Here is a 15,000-nt window from a genome sequence, read left to right on the forward strand (position 1 = left end):
GAGATTCGCAGCTGTTGGCGAGTGACCGCCTCCTTCGGGAAGAAGAGAGAGAGAGCGCTCCAGGCGGACCATGCTTTACCTTTACCTTGCCGCCTCCAGCCGACGCCTCGGGCATGACGGCGGCGCGGTTGCGGGAGGAGGCCGTGGGCATGATCAGGGTCATGTTGTCGATTTCGTTCTGGCTGATGAAGTTCGTCTCCTCTCGTCGGAAGTACTGGGAAGGAGGGAATCATATTTTTTTACAATGGCATATGATGATGTGTTTGTTTTTGTGTGTGCCTGTGTGTATGGGGGGGGGGTGCGTGTATATATTTGTGTTATCATCATGGAAACTTTATCACTGAACGAATTTCACGAATGCTTTACCTGTGAGTTTGACCAGATATGGAAGATCTGTGAGACGCGGTTGTATACATCCTCAGCCTCTGGCACGCCGTGCTTGAGCCAGTGGTTCCTCTGCTGGTCGACGTACTTGATAAGCAGAGGATAGAAGGCATAGATGTCCCTCGTGAGCAGTTGCCATTCCTCTTGGAGTTGGCTCTCGACCTGAATGAGAAAATGTATTTTACCAAAGTTCACGAATGTTTAAGACATCAACCCCATGCATTTTTTGTGTGTAGTGTTTTCTCCAGCCATTGTTCAACAAACTAGGGCATTCCTACTTTTCAAAATGAACGGTCTCCATTACAACAGGACGCAGCATTCAACCCACCTGACTTGTATCCTCGGTAGTGGACTTCAGGAAACTCCTGAGATTCTCCTCCTTGTTGAACATGTACTCCGTTCGCTTGTGGACCCTCTCGGCCAGGGGGAGGTAAGCGTCCTTGAGCAGTTCCTCGCTGGAGTTGATGATGATCTGCTGGGTGTAGCCGGCGATGCGGGTCATCCAAGGGGCGTTCTCCACACCCACGTTGAACATGATGAGACGCAGCACCAGGCGCAGGAGCTGGTTCATGTGCTCACACGTCACCATAGACACGTGGTTGCTGGAGATAAGGGAGTGACATTTTAGTTCGGGTGGAAGAATGTTGTACATTGCATCTGGATGAGTTCTTTTGGTATACCGTTACGATAGACTCATCAATCTAGACTTCTATTTCATGTGTCTTCATCTATGTGCATATCCATGCAAATTTTAGTCTCCTGATTGTGTATTTGCCTGGCTATATTTGTCCGTCTCCTTGTTATGACATTCTATCAATTCAAGCCCTCTACATTACACATCCATCCTCCATCCATTCCACCCAACCATCTACCCACAACACCAACCAATTCATCCATCCATCAATTCTCACTCCCACTTATTAATCCACCAACCCATCCACCTGTCACTCACCCCTCAGATGGATTCACGTTACCCGGTCCCTGATTCCACCAGAATTCCACCATCAATTCGCAACACCAACTTATTCATCCACCCATCAATTCTCCCTCCCACTTATTAATCCACCAACCCATCCACCTGTCACTCACCCCTCAGATGGATTCACGTTATCCGGTCCCTGATTCCACCAGAAGGGCAGGTAGGAGCACAACATGGGCAGGATGACGTCGATGATGAATGGGAACTCGGTGTGTTTGGATTCGTCGTCTACGAACTTCTCCACTTCCTTCATGACGGCTTCCAGGGTCGGCATGGCTGTCTCCATCTTCACGATGATTTCTGGAAGATGGACAGAGAAACTTGTGGTGATCTGGGGGAGATTGTTTTAAGAGGAAGTGTTTTTTTAATATCAGTTTCTTTGTTTTACGTTTAATGGGACTCTTCCTTGTCCACCTCTTTCACTTCCACTCTTTTCACTCCTGCAGCCCTTCTTCATCCCTCTTTACATCCATATTCATACCTCACATCTCCCCCCTTCATCGAACTACCTCCCCTACATTCCTCTTCCTTGTCCACCTCATGATCATCCTTCTCCACCCCTCTTTCACAACTTCCCCTCATTTCCTCCTCCCCCCTCACAGTCCACACCCCTCACACATACCTTGAGCCTCCAGGGACTGATCGGCAATGCGGTTGTGAATGCTCCAGGGGTTGTTCTTGTTCATGAGTGGCTCCAGGAAGGCCACAGGGAACGTTCCAGCGAAGGCCCCGAGACAGTTGCCGATGGCCGGACGATGGCGATCGAGTTCCTTCTTCATGAAGGTCCTGTTGCCATCTAGAGAGAGGTCGGTGCCCAGCTGGTAGAGCGCCGCTAGGATCTTGTAGCAAGCCACTTGGATCTCGTCCACTGTTGGAAATGTTCCAGATACAAGACATTCTTTTTTTCTTTTAATTTGTTATTATGCAATGACTATAGTTACTGACTGTTTAGGATAACAGTCTAGAAGGGTTGCAAGAGGAATGAGAGAAAGAGAGAGAGGGAGAGAGAGAGAGAGAGAGAGAGAGAGAGAGAGAGAGAGAGAGAGAGAGAGAGAGAGAGAGAGAGAGAGAGAGGGAGAGAGAGAGCGAAATTATATTATAAAAGGCCACATTACTCACATAGAAGATCTTGCCCGAACTCGCAGGCTGCCGTGTGATCGAAGAGCGAGGTGAGCACCGGCAGAAGAACTGTCTGCACGTAGTTGAGAGATGCCGACGTCTTCAAGTGAGTACCTCGAATGTAAGCGTATTTACCCTGTGTAGGATAAATGCCAATGTAAAATACTCGTCTCAAAGACTTATATATATTCTTTCCCGGAATAATGAAGCTGATTTATTTATCTCATACTTGCCACTCCAATCTCAAAAAAGGGTTCATAGCATACAGCCTACATAAAAGAACATTATTCCCTAAAGCACCACCAAGTTTTCTCACCTCCTGAAGACAGTGGATGCACATCTCCAGGTCGACGGCTGCGTTGTTGAAGAAAGTGAGCATCGACGTGCGAATGAACTCGGGGAGACTCTTGGCCAGCGTCTTGGCGTCGACGGAACGCACGATCACCTGCAGGCACTTCACCGTAACCTGAAATTTTAAAAAAAGTGTCGGGGATCAATGTGGAAGGACATAGGGGTCTCTTTTACTCTTGGGCTACATCTTTTTAGTCTGTAGGCTTCTAAGGAGCTATATACGTTTCACATATTTTGCATAAAGATTTATATAGTATGAAGTATTACAAAATGGAGGAAATGGTGAATGACATCATGTTAAATCTGCAATCACAAGTCAGTCTGCCGCTAGACCTCACCTTTGTATCAGAACCGAAGCAGACCATCTTGAGACGCATGAGATTAGCCAGCTTGCAGAAGAGGGAAGCAACCATCTCCTTCTCCTTGAGAGACGCCGCACCCACCATCGTCGATGTCTGTGCCACCGTCAGGAAGTAATTGCGGTTGGTGCTAAAGGAAAGAGATAAACAAAGGAGTTATAAAAAGACTCGAGTGAATTAAAGTTACGATTCCTTAATTAGATTGCTTAGTAAACTCGCCGACAGTGGCATTTTCTTACCTGAAGTATTTCTCCATCAGCGGGAGCACGACCTTCGAGAAGAATTTGACATCCTTAGTCGAAGTCTTGAAGGAGCTTCGCCTGGAGAGATTAGCAGAGGGCTTCAGCAGCTTCATGTTGATGGCTGCGCAGTCCAGGTACTGCAGTAGCTTCTCGAGCAGACTGTAGGCGAAGCGACGCTCGACGGCTCCTGCGCTTCCTGCACCGCTGTCCTCTACGGCGCCGCTCCTGAGAGAGAAACAGCGAGTTGAAAATAGGCCAACTAGGTACTACTGAGGAGATCATGTTCTCAGTTCTCTTTCGCATATGATCATGTGGCCAGGCAAGAAACTCACCTGCTGAGCCTGTAGCCCATGAACTGAAGGTATTTGAGCAGCTCAATGGAGCGGAAGCGGTCCTTTCGCTTCTCCTTCTCGGTCAGCATGTCGTATGGCACCATCTGAGGGTGCAGGCCGCCACCTGCCAGAGGAAGAGGAGGGCTGTCATATCTGTCATTTTAACTAATGCATTTTCATATTCACTGATTTGAAAAGAAAGGCATCTACTTAAAATTCAATAGTTTTACAAATTCGACGTTTCAGCGAAAGCAATCAAAATCATCTAAATCAAAATCATCTAAAATGAGGAAAGAAGAGGGATGTCGTATCTGTCTATTTAACTTCGATAAAACTAATACACTTTTCCTATTCGCTAATTTGAAAAAAAACATCCACTTAAAATCAATACAAATTCGACATAAAAGTAAACAAATGAGGACACGATTCCGCATCTAAAACGGCAACTCCTCGCGACGTCCGCCACTCACCGCAGGCCTCCAGCTCCTCGACCTTCCTCTTGGCCCAGATGTCGTGCGCGTTCTCAGCCAGACGCTCGGCCATGTTCTGCATCTCCCTGGACAGCGTCAGGTTGGTCATGTCCACAGGTTGTGGGTTGTAGTTGTACAGATCGGACTGCAGAAGGAATAGAAATTTGTTTTGAAAAGTAATAAATGATAATGACAGAAATCACCTAAATGTTGTTGATCATTCGGACAGGGAAAGTATGATACCTCCCTTAAAAGGAAAGAAGAAAAAGAAGTGATAATAACAATAATAACAGTAATAGTAAACATGGTATTGCTAATCATGATAATAATAATAATAGTGATGATGATAATATTAACAATAATAATAATACTTATGATGATAATGATAATAATAATAATAATAATAATAATAATAATAATAATAATAATAATAATAATAATAATAATAATAATAATAATAATAATAATAATAATAATAATAATAATAATAATAATAATAATAATAATAATAATAATAATAATAATAATAATAATAATAATAATAATAATAATAATAATAATAATAATAATAATAATAATAATAATAATAATAATAATAATAATAATAATAATAATAATGATAATAATAATAATAATAATAATTATCATTATTATTATTATTATTATTATTATTATTATTATTATTATTATTATTATAATGATAATAATAACAATACTGATAATAATGATAATAATAATAATAATAATAATAATAATGATAATAATAATAATAATAATAATGATAATAATAATGATAATAACAATAATAGTAAAAAGAAGAAAAAAGAAGAAGAACCATATATAACTGATATTAGATTGCCGGACTATCACCTTCTAGACAGCAATATCTTATCTTCTTAAACAGAGTATTCCCACGCAAGAACAGACGGACTTACGGTGTCCTGGCGGTGCAGTTGCTCTCGGCCGGCGCTCGTGTTCTCCATGCTCTCGTACTCGATGTTCCAGCTGAGGGCAAGAAGGGCCTTGATGGCTTCTCTCACGGGCTCGCGGTATCGTTCACGCTCCTGCCGGCGAAGAAAGACGCGTAGGTGAGTGGTTAGTATATTCATATATGTTTATACTCTATTGTATTCTCATTGTAGTTTGTAGAAGCAATTTTTTTTGTTTATGTTCTTTTCAGATACAAGAAGGTGAGTGTCTACAAGCAAGAGTTCATATCAAATCCTAAGTGAACCTCACCAATAAACTTGTAAGCCTACTAATGAACGAAACGTAAAGGGAATATATACATGTGTGTAGAGGAACAAACTTTTCCCAAACGCAAATGAGGTTCTTGATCTATTAGAGGCTGCATTCGTTTCTGCAACTCGCTTAATGGAACGAGATGTCAACAATGCCCTGAAACTCCAATTATACCAATCATAATCATTCCAGCAACTTCCGTGATCTGGTACAAGGAAACAAGGTCCTACAATGTATAAACAACTTCCAGTGTTATCGATTGCGCCTGAAACTTTCGTTATAAGACGACAGGAAACACACTTCCACGTAATGTTAATCAATCTCAGTATTAGCGACTTCTGCGGAGACTCATCTAATCCGACAGCTGCAAACAAACTCCTGCAAAATATTAATATGGTCCTAAATCCCTACCTGATCGACTATTTCCGGAATCATCGCAATCTTACAACGTGAAGTAAATAAAATTCCACCCAATATGAATAAAGCTAAATCTAACGCCCACTTCTGAAGCTCACGTAATTCGAAAATGGTAAACAAAGTCATACACAACATAAACATGAAGGTCCTAAAACAAAACCTTATTACTCCTACAACTTACGCAACCCGGAATCAGGAAACAAGAGAGAGATAAACAAGGCTCCAAAACCCAACCTAATTAAATCCTCCTCGAACTTACGTAATCGGACAGCATAGAATAAGGCTTGAGTCTGGGATGCATCTTGTCCTCAATGGAGTAGGCTTCCCCATAGGTCCAGCCGCTCTCCAGCTTGCGTGAGGCCCAAGCGTCGTGGTAGTGCTCGCTGAACTTGTTGATCAGGTCCACGATGTCCTGGTCCAATTGCACCCTGTGGGAGGCAGTATCGAGTTAGATCGACGGTTCTTAATTTTTTTTCGGTATCGGTACTACTGGCAGTGTTGTGATGGATCACCATTACCCATTCCTCTTCAGATATGGAAGGGAAGGGAAAGAAAAAGATTGGAATACAGAACTTTTATGTAGTTGATATATAAGAAATTAATTGACAGTTAAGGGAAAGAAAAAGACTGGAATGCAGAACTTTTATGTAGTTTATATATAAGAAATTAATTGACAATGATTTGATTGTGGTAAGTATTGGTTTATTTACTTCTGCATTATATATATATATATATATATATATATATATATATATATATATATATTTCTTATCTATCAATTCATTAATGTATTTATTACATCTATCAACAATTTACACCAAAGAACGATTATTAATATGAAGTACCTTGTTACCCAATAGAAACGGCTTCATTATATACCACGACATACCACGCTGTTAGATATAAGGCTTTATTTAGCATTCTATGGCGAGAGCTGGGATAAAACGCATTACATTTCTACCAGGAGTATTTAGTAAACTAATATCCCTTCGTTCACTCTTGTGTGATACCTATACCTTAATCAACTAGACACAAAAACGAAACATTCAGCCTTGTACCGAACTCCCTAACCAAGATTCTCCTTCAGCGTCCACTAAACTCAGAAATGCCAAAATATACAAAGGCAGTTCCCGAGCATTCTGGATCGATGCTCGGCCACTTACTCCTCCGTGCTGATGGGGGCGGGCTTGTAGGGTCCCTCGGCGCAGGAGGCGGTGTTGTAGAGCTCGTCGTCGTAGCCGTGGGTGAGCGAGTAGTCGGGGGGCAAGGAACAACCGATGGCTGAGAGGCATGGCAGAGCCTGAGGGAAGACGGAAGGGGAAACACGTATCGTCTTACTAAATTCATTCTATGTTTTTTAGTTTATTTCTTTGTTTTGACGATACACGAAGCGACTCTTGGCCAATTCATTTTCCTACCAATTGTATCTATCAAGTTCATCAAAGGCTCTATCTCTTAACGCATCCCGTTTAGTGACATCGGTGACCCAGGCCTCCTACCTTGCCGAACAGGTCTGGGTCGTACTCCATCTTGGCCAGGGAGTCGAAGATGTTGGTGAAGAGCATCATGGTCAGGCGCTTCTCTTCCTCGGAGGCGGTGCCAGGGGTGTTGGAGGAGGAGCCGTAGTACTTTCCGCAGCGCTCGTAGTGCAGGGTCAGCAGCTGCGGAAGAGAAGGGACGATTAAAAAAGATAATAAAATAAAATGCTAAAGTGGGTGAGACAAGTCGTCAAAGAGGAATTATAAATTCTAAAAGTAAGATCAATTTAAAACCTTTGACATTTTACTGCTGCAGAGAATCCTATGTTCCAAAATCTCGAAAGCTTCCAAAAATCAATAATGACTGAAATCAATCCAAATCTGCCGAAGTGTCCCCCACATCTCGCCGTAGACCTACCCTGAGGGCGACGGTGGTGTACTCCGACAACTTGGAGACGTCAATGGTCAGCTTGCGGAGGAGCGGCAGCAGGGCGGCCGGCTGCATCTCGCGGGTCAGAGCCACCAGGAAGTCGGACACGGCCTCTCGCTGGCCCTTCGTCAGGATCTGAAGGCAAGAGAGGGGAAAGTGGTCAGAATTGCTTAAGGAGTCGGGGAGGTGGGGGGAGAAATGTTGGAGGACGATAATGGTGGTGGGGGTGGTGGTAGTGGTGGGAGTGGGGTGGGGGTATAGGGATGAGTATGATCATGATGTTAACAATAATGATAATGCTGGTTATGGTGAGCAAGGGTAAGCATATAGTATGATGAGAGTGACAGTGATAATATCATCATCATCATCATCATCATGACAGTGATAATGTCACTATCATTATGACGATGACATTGATGATAAGGCTGACGATAATGACGTTATCTATGATGTTAATGATAATCATGATATTGGGAATAACGGAGATAAGAGTTAGAAATCCAAACGTAAAATTGATGTTGAAGATAAAGATGAAATATCAGCAGGACCCATACACTCCTACCCACCTTGCACTTGGAGAGCCTATAGACGGTGTGGAGCGTGGCATCCAGCAGGGGCGCGTGGGCCTCAGCCTCGGCGTAGAAGCTGGAGTGCGAGATGAGTGCCGGCAGGATGGAGTTTCCGATGTAGCGGTTGAGGGCGAGACCCATCTCGGACTCGGAGCCATCGGACTGGAAAAGCAGAAACGTCGCCGCTGTTTTAATCTGTGTCTAGAATGGCTTTCCGATGTGCAGGAGATTTGCGTTTTATAGATAATGGAGAAAGTGAAGTAGAGCGTTTAAGGCGCCATTGGAATGGCAAGGTTTTTGGCGTCAATGAAACTGTACGGTTTTCGCGTCTGATGAAGTAATAAGATTTTTGGCGGTAATCTAGTAGTGAGATATTAGCGTTAGTGAAATTGTAAGGATTTGGCATTAAAGTAGCCGTAATATTTTGATGTCAAAGAAGTAATATGATTTGGGCATCAATGTACTAGTAAAGTTTTTGTCTCACCTTATCGAGCGCTGTGGCGGCTCTCAGGTCAGGCAGGAAAGCGTCTTCGAGGAGGCTGAAGAAGAGGTCCTTGTTGTTCATGCCGTAGACACGCTCGAGGAAGAGCACGACGCTCTGCTTGTGAGCGGGGATGAGACCCGGGGGCATGTCGCTCCTGCCTTCGTCGGAGGTGTTGGACAGTGTGAATCGCAGCGACAGGACGCCCTTGGAAGGAAAGGAAATTGAGAAGTTGTAAACAAAAAAAAACGTGAAAGGTGATATAAAGACATATATCATCATAGCGACGTGAATTTCCTTCGTAATTCGACGTACCTGCAGGTCCTCCAGGGGCACGAGGGAGCGGAGAATAGCCCGGGCGCGAAGGCTGTCATTCTTGCCCTGGGCGATGACGTTGGCCTCCGGGGCACAGCGGCCCATGAGGTCGACCAGGGTGCAGTAGAAGTTGAGGATGGCGGCGCCGGTGTCCACGTAGTCCTCGTCGTCGTCTCCCGCGGGCATTGGGTGCTCGATGGGCACGACACCCTCGGCCTCGGCTCCCAGGCGCTGAAGGGCGATGCGCTCAGACATCTACGGGAAGAGATGTATTAATATTAATAACCTGAATATTCATCAACATCCTAAAATCTTGTTTCAGCAATTTTCTGATCGTCCCAGCTCGAGATAATGCATGCTATAATCACTCAAACGTCCTACAGTATCTCCCCTCGCCCCATATAAACAAATCCAACAGCGGCTCAGTCAGCGACCCTTCGACGACGCCTCCGAGTGCCCACCTTATTAGCGTCGATGATGGCGCAGAGCAGGCCTTCGCCCTCACCCCTGAGTGCGGGACCCAGGCACTCCGGCCGGCGGATCAGCAGACGGATGACCAAGTTGGCGTTCTCCTCCACACTCTCGCCTGCAGGAAGAGCAAAAACGGTCTCAAAGGGGCGGTTTCTATGAGGACGAAGAAGGTTGCTTTCGCTTAACGGCCATTATCTGACATGACTTTTCTTTTTCTCTTTTTTCAAGAAAATAAGGCCAACTCTTTCTTTCTTTCTGAGTTTACTTGAAACAAATGGTCTTGGAAATGTGAATAAGGGAATAAATACACTGACTTTCAAAAGAATGAGATTCCATATTCCCTTTTTTGCGTTATGAACTTTATACGTTTTATCTGATATAATCCGCACAATCTTATATTTTTTCATTTATCATTTTTCAATTTGTATTTTGACTTTCAAGTGCCATGCTTCTGGTAGTTAAGAAAAGAGGACCTTTGAGGTATACACGCGTCTTTTATGAAGGCATTTCACAAGTGACTTAACCAAGAAAACTGCACTTACTTCACAATGAATGACCAAAGTGTATCCTCAAAATACAGTCCAGGACAAAGAAGACATGGTCTGATAAGGTCAGTGATGAGGAGGGAAAAGCGGCAACATGTGAGTGAATAAAACAGGGAGGAAAATAAAGCAAGTGAGAAAAGCTAGATGGTGAGACGCAGTGCACGTGTACCTTGTACTTCTTGATCCCTGTTCAGACCTGGTAAAAAGGGAGCGAACACTGCAGGCCAGCTCAAGCCAGACCGTAGCACTACGAACATGTTACACTGAGAGCCATCATGCTATTCGCTGGATGTGTTTTTATTTTGGTTTGTAAGCCGCAGTCTGATTGGCGCTCCCGTAAGAAAGTCGACCAATCAGGTGACAGCTTCTTCAAAAAGGGAAAGGACATTGTTTACAAAATGTTGACAGGACAATACTGACAGCTCAACAGGCAAAGACTAAATTTTCATTGTGGATAAGCAAAATTATTAATACTTCATGTACATGAAACGAAAATAAAAATCAGAAAAATAGGTGGTCTTAGTTATCAAAAAATAATAATGATAATCCACATAAATTGCACCTAATTTTGCACTACCATAAACCATAAGAAAATATTAATGTGACTTAACCGTTATAAAAATGAAAGGGAAAGTTATAAAAGCAGGGTATGCTGTTAGGCCGGCAAAGACTACAGAAGTGAGAGGCTTTTATTACGAAGCCAATTAATTCAAAACCCGTTATTCAGTCAGGCTTTCACACATCATATAAACACCAAGAAAGATTTTTTTAAAGTGGCACAATTTATACATACAGTTTCTTCAAAAATCATAAAAAGGAAAAAAATCGTTCATGCATCGAGAAAATCACACGCACGCACAGACGTTGAGACAATTACACAAAAAACGAGAATCCCACACACAATCACAAGAAAAACACCGTTAACCACACACACACACAGTACCACAAGCAATCATACCAAAACCGCTCACACAAGCGCACGCACAGACTCAACCGCACACCAGCCTCACCCACCTCCGACCCACACGCAGAAGCGAAGGAAGTCGAGATAGCGCTCGCCCTCCACAGGATCCCAACCGAGATCCGGGTACCCGCGCTCCACCAGGTCGCTGTTGCTCTGGAGACCGCACCTGGACAGGTAGACGGCGATCTTCTCCAGGTGGTGCTCTCTGGGGGATGTGAACGAGGCAGTCAGATGGTGCTCGAGTGGGTGTTTTTTATTGGGATTTTAGAACTGTGGGTTGAAGGGAAGAGTGGGTGAAGAGATGGAGAGACGGGAAGAAGAAATATGGGATGGATGAGATGGAAGAAAAAAAGAGGACGAGGGAGAGGGAGAGGGAAAGGGAAAGGAGAGAAAGAGAGGGGGGAAAGAGAGAGAGAGAGAAAGAGAGAGAGAGAGAGAGAGAGAGAGAGAGAGAGAGAGAGAGAGAGAGAGAGAGAGAGAGAGAGAGAGAGAGAGAGAGAGAGAGAGAGAGAGAGAGAGAGAGAGAGAGAGAGAGAGAGAGAAGAAAATCAGAAAGGGAAAGAATGACAAACATACCAACAGACCTCCAATAAACGAAAAATAAATCAGTACCTTTCCCCGACCACCCCCATCATCCCCGGGTGCCATTACCTGAGAGCCAGTGCCAGCTCGGTGTTGTCCATGAGCGAGGAGTAGGCCACGTCGAGCGGAGTCGTGCCGCGCAGGGAGGGCCTCGAGAGCAGGATGTTCGAGTTATCCAGCAGGAAGGGCAGGTGGTCGAACATGGCCTTCTGGTTCTGGCGACTCGTCCGGCAGAAGTAACAAAGGAACTTGCAGCAGGCGACCACCATCTCGTGCGAGGTGTCCTGGGGTCACGGAGGAGGTCATGTCAAACTTGGTCAATGGTGAGGGATTTTCTTTTTCTCACTATCTTTTTAAATGCTTTTTTGGCGCCAGCTTGATTGGATTTAAGCATATGCAAAAGCGGAAATGGCCAAATAAAAATCGTCTAAATCATGATCTAGATATACAAGACTGACTTGCACGACACTGAAATCATCACTAGCAATAACAATAATAATGCTTATAATATCCGTAGTAAATTTGATGCGGTGAAAGATTATATTATTATAAGACTACAAGCATAAGGGTATGAAAAGCTATGTTAATAAAATCATGCCAAAAAAGACAAACCCAAATTTGTTGAAGTCATCTTCAGTCATCTCATATGAATGCACTTGAGAGCCAATAAGAATCTTAACATTTTCTTTTCACGGTAGGCAAGTGGACTGGAATTTACAAAAAATATATATATGTATTCTAAAATATCCCTTGTCTGAAATATGTTTAGGGTCGTGGACATTTCTGTATTCGTAAGAGTGCCTGAGAAAACATCTGATGCACAATACAAAAAGTTTCAAAATGTATCAATACATTGGTGTTCCCATGATGTTTTTCTTGGGTATTTGTTGGATCCCGTTCCCTTGAATAAACTCTAAATCCTTAATCCAAATCATGCCATAGCTAACTATCATTGTGCGTTATTCTAGCCCTGATCTTATTCTGTTGTCACTGTAAAATGAAAAAATATTAACTTAACAAAATATCTTACTTAATAATCTTATACAACCTCTCTCGTTCACAATACAGAGGTGGTCAGTACAGTAAACTAAGCTAAGACTTATTCAATATTAAGAAGCTAGAATTAATTAGATCTAAAAAGCTAAGCCTTAATTAATCCTAACAAGCTAGGGATGGATCAGCCTTGATAAATATAAATTTAACTAATCTTAACAAGCTTAGTCTCCTTCAGAGGGAATTTATGTATTAATCTCTAAGAGATTAACAAGGGACACCAGTATTAGGAGTCCTTATTAACTGATATCTAAGTTTGATAACATGTAAAATAACTAAATTTCGAAGCTTAATTATAACTCTTTTCTGAGTCCTCTACCAACCCTTCTCTTCCTCCCACTTCCCTTTCGTCCGAACAAAGTATAGTAACTAATGTGTCTCTGTACCCTCCTTTGACCCCTTTGACCCCTCCCCTCCCTTCATTAAACCCTTACAAGGTGGAGTAATTGCGTCTCTTTCTTTTGTCCCTCTCCCTGTACCATCCTCGAACCCATACTCCTCTTCCCTGTACTCTCCCCTTATCCCTCCACCTCCTCCTCCTCCTCCTCCTCCTCCCTATGCCCCTCCCTGGCCCCTCGTCCCCTTCCCGATACCCTCCTCCTCCCCTTCCTCCCTTTCCCTCCCTCCCTACACCCCGAACAAGGTGAAGTGGCGTTGTGGCCTCACTTACGGAAGGGAAAGACTGTTGAAGTAGGTTTCGGAGGCTTGGAAGAAATGAGAAGACATCGACTTTTCACTGAAGACTCTCTCAACAAGGAGGTGAAAAGACAAAAACACAAAGAGCAAAAAGGAGTCTTTGATTTCTCTCTCTTGTTTTTTTAATCTTTACTTTTTACTTTTCTTACGTTTTGATACTATTAGTGATTAAGAGTCTTACAAACGAAATTATGGGTCGAAGATCAAAGCAGAAAGTCATTCCTTGTGATGAAAAATAGGTTATTGAGATGAACAATAAACAAGGTCTGCATTATCTATTCATTATTATCTATCTTAAATAAATTAAAGATCAAATGCGATAGAATGACTGTTATATTTGATCTTCAACGTGTTTAGTGACTGAATGGAATGCCAAACAATAGCAATATAGGACTAAACAGACGTATATTGTTATTACACAAGCCTGCCACACAAACATACTAAAGTTATTGTACCAAACAAGACATATTAGGTTGTGTTTGCATATACTGTTTAAATGTGTATGTAGATATGTATATATATATATATATATATATATATATATATATATATATATATATATATATATATATATATATATATATATATGCGTGTGTGTGTGTGTGTGTGTGTGTGTGTGTGTGTGTGTGTGCGTGTGTGTGTGTGTGTGTGTGTGTGTGTGTGTGTGTGTGTGTGTGTGTGTGTGGATATGTATATATGTATATATATATATATATATATATATATATATATATATATATATATATATATACATATATATACATAAATATATATATATACATATATGTGTGTGTGTGTTTGTGTGTGTGTGTGTGTGTGTGTGTGTGTGTGTGTGTGTGTGTGTGTGTGTGTGTGTGTGTGTGTGTGTGTGTGTGTGTGTGTGTGTGTGTGTGTGTGTGTGTGTGTGCGCACATACATACGTGTACGTGTACATATACTCATACGCATACGTATACGTGTACGTGTACGTGTACATATATGTGTATGTGTATGCGTGTGTGGGTCACACATCATACACACACATGTATAACAAACAAGTCTAAGCGAATCAGGCAATTAATCCAAGGTTAATAATTCGTGATATATTAATAGAAAGGTGAGAATTCCTAATGGAATCACACATGCAAATAAAGCCATAAATGAACAAATCATGAGAAACAAAAACACCTCAAAAATAACCTTTTCTGAGAAGATTCGTTGACGTCGTTTGATTAATAATAATGATAGCAATAATGGTGGCGATGATGATGATGATGATAAAATAATAATAATAACAATGATAACAATAATAATGATAATAATAATAATAATGATAGTTATAATAATAATAATAATAATAATAATAATAATAATAATAATAATAATAATAATAATAATAATAACAATAATAATAATAATAATAATAATAATAATAATAATAATAATAATAATAATAATAATAACAATAATAATAATAATCAACATCATTATTAATATAATGATTATCATTATGATAATATCAATGATAATAATAATTATTAT

General features: G+C 41.9%; 1 protein-coding gene across 1 annotated transcript in view; it reads right to left on the reverse strand.

Moving 5' to 3' along the window:
• RyR (Ryanodine receptor) overlaps positions 1-15,000 on the reverse strand; it is a gene marked incomplete in the record, with an annotated part of 178,643 nt that overhangs the window by 36,969 nt on the left and 126,674 nt on the right. The window contains 22 exon segments of the mRNA XM_070142884.1: positions 86-214; positions 367-546; positions 713-986; positions 1,474-1,663; positions 1,986-2,231; positions 2,483-2,618; positions 2,799-2,948; positions 3,172-3,322; positions 3,432-3,659; positions 3,767-3,890; positions 4,237-4,381; positions 5,172-5,300; positions 6,155-6,323; positions 7,059-7,195; positions 7,395-7,556; positions 7,792-7,938; positions 8,370-8,534; positions 8,857-9,060; positions 9,169-9,423; positions 9,630-9,754; positions 11,199-11,353; positions 11,800-12,014. Coding sequence (XP_069998985.1) covers positions 86-214; positions 367-546; positions 713-986; positions 1,474-1,663; positions 1,986-2,231; positions 2,483-2,618; positions 2,799-2,948; positions 3,172-3,322; positions 3,432-3,659; positions 3,767-3,890; positions 4,237-4,381; positions 5,172-5,300; positions 6,155-6,323; positions 7,059-7,195; positions 7,395-7,556; positions 7,792-7,938; positions 8,370-8,534; positions 8,857-9,060; positions 9,169-9,423; positions 9,630-9,754; positions 11,199-11,353; positions 11,800-12,014 — 3,816 coding nt within the window.

The sequence above is a fragment of the Penaeus vannamei genome, chromosome 30 (assembly GCF_042767895.1).
Source record: "Penaeus vannamei isolate JL-2024 chromosome 30, ASM4276789v1, whole genome shotgun sequence".
Lineage (NCBI taxonomy): Eukaryota > Metazoa > Arthropoda > Malacostraca > Decapoda > Penaeidae > Penaeus > Penaeus vannamei.